The sequence below is a fragment of the Cyprinus carpio genome, chromosome B10 (assembly GCF_018340385.1).
Source record: "Cyprinus carpio isolate SPL01 chromosome B10, ASM1834038v1, whole genome shotgun sequence".
Lineage (NCBI taxonomy): Eukaryota > Metazoa > Chordata > Actinopteri > Cypriniformes > Cyprinidae > Cyprinus > Cyprinus carpio.
Window position 1 is genome coordinate 7,249,032 of NC_056606.1, and position 6,798 is coordinate 7,255,829.

The 6,798-nt window shown below is 35.1% G+C and overlaps 1 protein-coding gene across 1 annotated transcript; it reads right to left on the minus strand.

Annotated features, from left to right (window-relative positions):
* Positions 1-298: 298 nt before the first annotated feature.
* Positions 299-6,068, minus strand: LOC109098168 (CD209 antigen-like protein E). The gene is made up of 5 exons (XM_019111783.2): positions 5,459-6,068; positions 3,266-3,517; positions 3,056-3,201; positions 797-855; positions 299-653 (listed from the first exon to the last, which is right to left on the minus strand). Exons 1-5 carry the CDS (start codon positions 5,568-5,570, stop codon positions 548-550), a joined length of 675 nt encoding a protein of 224 aa, XP_018967328.1. The 5' UTR covers positions 5,571-6,068; the 3' UTR covers positions 299-547.
* Positions 6,069-6,798: the final 730 nt, after the last annotated feature.

Here is a 6,798-nt window from a genome sequence, read left to right on the forward strand (position 1 = left end):
AAAAACGTCCCAGAACTCACCTATTAATGTGTTAAAAGGTTTTAAATTTGAATTTAGCAGCTGATGATATGACGCACTGAACGTTATAGTCAAGCCGGTGTGATTGTATTAAATATAGAAAATATTAATCAGCAATTTTTTTTTTCTTTTTTGTCTTTTGGAAGCTGCATTCAAAATCCCAGTGGCTCAAAAATCTTAGGGGGCACGTGCCCCTCACTTTGAATGGGCATGACACCTCTGTGTGTGTGAAAAAAAAAAAAAATAGACAAAAACTGTAGAAGCCTCAGAAACTTGGCACAAGGTGCTCACAGTAAATTTATTTACAATTTATAAAATCAAAATAAATGAAATATTTTACATTTTTCAATAGTAACTATGTTGGTAAGGACACCAAATTGCTAAATTAAAATTGATGGTAAAACATGAAAAGAGAAGTTACTTAAGCACAATTTTCATAATGACTAACAAATACTAAGCATAAGTGCAGCTTAAAATCCTTTATGCATTTAGTTTACTGTATTTACACATTTGTTTCATAATGAGTGATTTAATAATTATCCAAAGTTCTCTCACAGATCCATCGGTGTGTAGCACCACAACCAGAACGCAGAGTCTTTGATGCTCCCATTAGAACACAGTAGTCATTCCAAGGGCTAAAACATTGATTTTTACACCAGTATTTATATTTTAAATAATTTACTCGGTTTATGATATGTATGATACTAATTGTAGATTTCAGGCTAATGATCAGTTAAAGAATATTTCACTGAAAAATGAGAATTTGCTGAAGATTTACCTTTTCATCAGCTCAACCCAAAATAAATTGTTCTTAATAACAACCTTCTGCAGAAACTCCTGAAATAACAAAATAAAGGCATATGATGCTTCATGTCTATACTATGTAGGTCCGTTTCCAACACTGAATAAAAAATTATAATAATAAAAAGGTAATTGCAACTTTTTTTCTCGAAACTTTAAATTTACATCTCACAATTCTGACTGTTTTTTTTTTTCCTGAGAATTCTAAGATATAAACACAATTGTGAGTTATAAAGTCAGAATTTGTGGTTTGCATCTAGCAATTCTGACTTTTTCTCACAATTGCAAGTTTATATCTCATAATTCTGAGGAAAAAAGTCAGAATTGTGAGATGTAAACTCACAATCGTGAAAAAAAGTCAGAATTGTTAGATAAAAAGTCACATTTGCCCTTTTTAATTTTTTATTCAGTGGTGGAAACAGGCTTACATATTATACAGAATATGTTCAGTATATGCATATGTATATTTATATAGCAAATATATATATATATATATATATATATATATATATATATATATATATACATATATACACACACGCATATATATATATATACACACTGTATATATATATATATATACATATATATAGTGCCGCTTTGAAAGTTTGTGAACCCTTTAGAATTTTCTATATTTCTGCATAAATATGACACAAAACATAATCAAAATTTCACACAAGTCCTGAAACTTGACAAAGAGAACCCAATCAAAAAAATGAGATGAAGATATATACTTTGTCATTTATTTATCCTGGAAAATGATCCCATATTACATAGCTGTGAGCTACAAAAGTATGTGAATCTCTAGGATTAGCTGTTAATTTGAAGGTGAAATTGGAGTCCATCTGTTTTTCAGAGTTGTTTTCAATCATTAAAATTACTATCAGGTGTCAGTGTGTGCCCTGTTATATTTAAAGAACAGGGATCTATCAAAGTTTGGTCATGTTTGTGGAAGTGTATCTTGGCATGAACAAAGGAGATCTCTGAGGACCTCAGAAAAAGTGTTGTTGTTGTTCATTAGGCTAAAAGGTTTCAAAGCCATCTCTAAAGAGTTTGGACTCCACCAATCCACGGTCCGACAGATTGTGTACAAATGGAGGAAATTCAAGACCACTGTTACCCTCCCCAGGAGTGCTCCACCAACAAAGATCACTCTAAAAGCAAGACATGTAAAAGACCACTAGGTTTCAAAGGACTGCAGACTAACTTATAGGCAACTAAAAGCCTTTCTCACATTGGCTAATGTTAATGTTCAAGAGTCCATCATCAGGAGAACATTGAACAACCATGATGTGCATGGCAGAGTCGCAAGGAGAAAGCCACAGCTCTCCAAAAAGAACATTGCTACCCATCTGCAGTTTGCTAAAGATCATGTGGACAAGCCAGAGGAATACTGGAGAAATGTTTTGTGGATGGATGAGACCGAAATAGAACATTTTGGTTTAAATGAGCTGCGTTACGTTTGGAGAAAGAAAACACTGCATTCCAGCATAACAACCTCATCTCATCTGTGAAACATGGTGGTGGTGGTAGTAGCATGGTTTGGGCCGGTTTTGCTGCATCTGGTCCAGGACGGCTTGCCATTATTGATGGAACAATGAATTCTGAATTATACCAGCAAATTCTGAAGGAAAATGTCTGGACATGTGTCCAATAACTGAACCTCAAGTGAAAGTGGGTCATGCAGCAAGACAACAACCCCAAGCACACAAGACGTTCTACCAAAGAATGCTTAAAGAAGAACAAAGTTAATGTTTTGGAATGACTGAGTCAAATTACGAACCTTTGTGGAAGGACCTGAAGCAAGCATTTCATAGCAGGAAACCCAGCATCATCACAGAGTTGCAGTGGTTCTGAGGGATGGGCTAAAACTCCTACAAACATTTGTGCAGGACTGATCAGCAGTTACAAGATACTTTACATGCAGTTATTGCTGCAAAATGGGGTCACACCAGATACTGAAAGCAAAGATTCACATACTTTTGCCACTCACAAATATTTAACACCGGGATCATTTTTTCTCAGTAAATAAATGACAAAGTATATATTTTTTATCTCCTTTTTTGAATGGATTCTCTTTGTCTACTTTCAGGACATTATGTCTTGGGTTATTAAAATTATGTTTTGGGCCTTATTTATGCAGAAATATACAGTAGAAACTTCTAAAGGGTTCACAAACTTTCAAGCGGCACTGTATATTATATGAACAAACACCCAAAATTTTATTGTTGCTTACTTTTTCACTGTCTTTTTTTATGATCACCAGATCTGCTCCTCTCTTTTGACAATCTTTGCTGCTGTCACTCCAGCTCTTATTCTCAGATGAAATATAATAAAAACTTGAGTTGTAGTAAATCCATTTGAAGGGTTCCCCTTGCTGATCTGTTAATACAACTGGTTATTAAGTATTTTTTTAATACTTGAGGGTAATTAAAAAGAAAATTACCTTGTGCATAAAGCCATCTTTGCAGTCGGCTCTGGTCATTCATTATCTGCACTCTTTCATTAGTAAAGTTATTGTTGTATTCCATTATCTTCTCTCTTTCTTCAGTCAGGTTACTGATCTGAGTTAGAAACTGCTTTCTCTCGGAGGTGAAACACACACACAGCACTATTACAGCAGTCAGCAGAAGAACACACAGCAGACACAAACACACTTCAGCTGCTCTGTGCTTTCTGTTCATCACCGAGACACTTCCTGTGGATGACAGACACAAAATTAAATGTTTATTAACGATTGAAACGCCTCTCGGGAATGAAAGTGAAAATATTATATCTTTGTGTGGGTCATATTTATTTTATTGGGGAATGTTAAATTGTACAAAACTGTTCACTAGGCTTTGAAATCACCAAAGAAATCGGTGTCATAAATGTTGTTTATTTTGCTCAAACAGCATTATAAAAAGCTTATTATTTAGGCTTGATCATGTAGTGCGCATGCGCAGTCCTGAGCGTCTCAGAACGCTGACTGTTTCTATAGCAGCTGGGGTGCTTCTAACGCATAGACTTTATAAAAATAACGGCAGCTGCAGTGATGCCCTGACTTTACTGATTAGCGATTGGCTCCTTCATTCAGAAGGCGGGGCTTCCTGCGATTGAGCAGCCATATTTAGCATTGCATTTTTCCCCATTCAAAACTATACGAGTGACATGTCGACGTAGTACGGAGCCCGAGTTTTTGCAATCCGTCTCAGTTTATAAAACCATACTCACAAATTCTTAAACTGTTCCCTCGGTTTAACAAATCGTGCCCACAGATGAATAAACTGTAACTATTACCCATGAATTTCCAATCCTTGTGCTCAGATTTTGTAAACCGTACCTTCGGTTTTTGAATCCGTACCCACCAATTAAAAAACGGTGCGCACGCTTTCGCAATCTGTTCCCTCGGGTTTGTAAACTCATGGATTTGTGGCCCCGCCCCACCGGCAGATTCAACCACGCCTCCTGTTAAGGTGTGGGATGCATTGTATTGTGTTTATTAAACACTATTTTTCATAGAAGCCTATGAGTATTCTTTTTAGCGTTTATTTTACATTAATCACCAATCGGATAAAACACCGCCACCTGTGTTTTATAGCCTAAAATAAACCGTAAAAAGAAGAATAGAACATTTCCTGAATTATCTATAAAAAAAAAAAGAAAAAAAAAAGTGTTTCGAGAGAAGAAGGTAAAAAGCAATACATAACAAATAATGTACCGGTTATGTTGTCATTCCTTTGCTCTCTAACTGCATGCAATGTTATAACAGGCCTAGTTATTTAATAATAACATTAACAGTGAAGCTTGCATCTAACTCTGGGGCAAAAAGCTTAGTATAATAAAATCACAAAAATAAGTCTTCATGTTAAGAATGAATAGTACGCAAACACATTTCCAAAACTGTAAAAGGTTATTTAAAAATAAAGCATTCATGAATTATTTTATGAAAAACATTTTACTTTCTTAAGTGCACTCATTTATTTAGCTTATAAATTTAAATAATAATAATAATAACTATTACTAAAAGAGGAACAAATGACTCCAAAGTCAGTCACAATGACAAGTTTATTATACAATAATAATCAAGTGCTAAAATGATCACAAATTAAACAAGATTTGTTATTAAATCGTTGTATTCCACCTCGGACCCGTTACAATTGATAGAGAATCCTTTAAGACACTTTGCTGTAGGCCTATTCCACATAATAATATCCAATAAAACAATATAAAATATGATTCGTTAACAGGCTACCTGGAGCTTGCTGCATGAATCTGTGAGTACAGTTTACAAACCCGAGGGAGTGGATCGCCAAAGCGTGCGCACGGATTATGAATTTGTGAGTACGGTTTATTAATCCGTGGGCACGATTTGTTAAACCGAAGGAACAGTTTAAGAATTTGTGAGTACGGTTTATAAACTGAGGGGACCGATTTTTTTTTTTTCCTCCTACAGGTCACTTCCCGGGCTCCGTAATACGGTAACTCCGATATGACTTGTAAATTAAAAAGTAATGCGTTAACTTAACAAGTTAAAAAAAAGTTGCGTTACTTGTAATGCTTCACCCCCAATACTGTCAAGAACTTAGTTTTATTCTTAAAATATACTGAAATAGTTTTGTCTGACTGTTGTAATGTATCAGATAAATAATGTTAGTACCTGTGTGTTGAAGTGGCTGCTGTTTCTCTGTGATCTTCAGATCAAGACGTCTTACAGGATCTACATTGTTATAAATAGCTTCAGGTATCTCTGATCTCTCACTGTCTAACATTATAACCCTGTATTAATGTAGTAGTTTGTTTAGGCTGCACTGCTCTGCTCTTCAGTTCTGCTTTTTATGGATAAGTTGAGATTATATAGCAGTATACAATTTGCAGGGCATAAGATGTGAAGCAAATGATCTTGTGACATATGTGCGTGACTTTGTTGTTTTTCTGAGGTTATAATACATGTTTTCCAGTTCCTTTTATTTATTAACTGGTAAGTTGCAGCACTCATCCGAGTCATTTTCAGAACTTTATTGAGAGTGACATTTTTTTTCGATATAAAGTTGTTTTATAATATTGAGTAAAGAGATTTGTTTTTCTGCAGTTGATTTAAGTCCAAATGTTGCCAGCGTTTCAGTGTTTTGAGGTTTGGGGTTACTAACAAAGTCTGGGCCAGATCTGGGAAACCTAATACAAGTATACCAACATAAAAATCTTAAATTTAATTACATTACTGATTGCCAAACTAATTTTCCTACTGTGGCAGATATGTCAAGTCACCTTTAATTATACAGTGCTTTATACAATACAATAATAAGAAAAATAGTGTAAAATAGGCCAGTTAGAGGCATTCAGATTAATAATCAATGAAATGCCAGAAGTTTGTTCAGTGTATGCGCTCACTGACTGCTTCTGCTCTCTTGTGAAATCTCTCATCATAATCAACAAAGTGCAGATGTATGTGCGATGGAGAATAATCAAATCATAAGCAAACTGCATAAGCTGTTCTGTGTCAGCAGTGACAAAAAGATAAATTTTCTACGTGTATTTACGCTTTGATTTGAACGAAAACAGCGCATCCATGCGGCGCGGCTGACACAGAAGAGCATAAGCTGCTTGCGTCCAGCAGATATTCTCCAAAATGGCTCTACGGTGATGTGGAGAGACACAGAGGAGACGAATTATTGATAAAATAATTTTTATTTATAAAAAGTATTGTCGTCGCTTCATAACGTTACGGTTGAATCACTGATGGCAGATGGAGTATTCTGATGATGACTTTCATAGTTTTCTGGACCTTGAGACTGTTATTTACTTGGCAGTCTATGGGACAGTCACAGGCCTCCCGGTTTTCTTCCAAAATATCTTAAATTGTGTTCCGAAGACGAACAGAGCTTTTTGATGGTTTGGGACCATTTTGGTGGTTTGTTATTGAATGGGGGTAATTTTTTTTTTGGGGTGTTTTATTTTTTTGGTGGAGTGTGACTTTATTACTAAGTGTTCATATTTTAG

Coding starts and splice junctions, on each gene's coding strand:
- LOC109098168 (XM_019111783.2), bottom strand. CDS start 5,570: ATGTTAGACAGTGAGAGATCAGAGATACCTGAAGCTATTTATAACAAT. Junction 856..3,055: donor TAAAAAAAGACAGTGAAAAA/GTAAGCAACAAT, acceptor TTGTTATTTCAG/GAGTTTCTGCAGAAGGTTGT. Junction 654..796: donor TGGGTTGAGCTGATGAAAAG/GTAAATCTTCAG, acceptor TCAATGTTTTAG/CCCTTGGAATGACTACTGTG.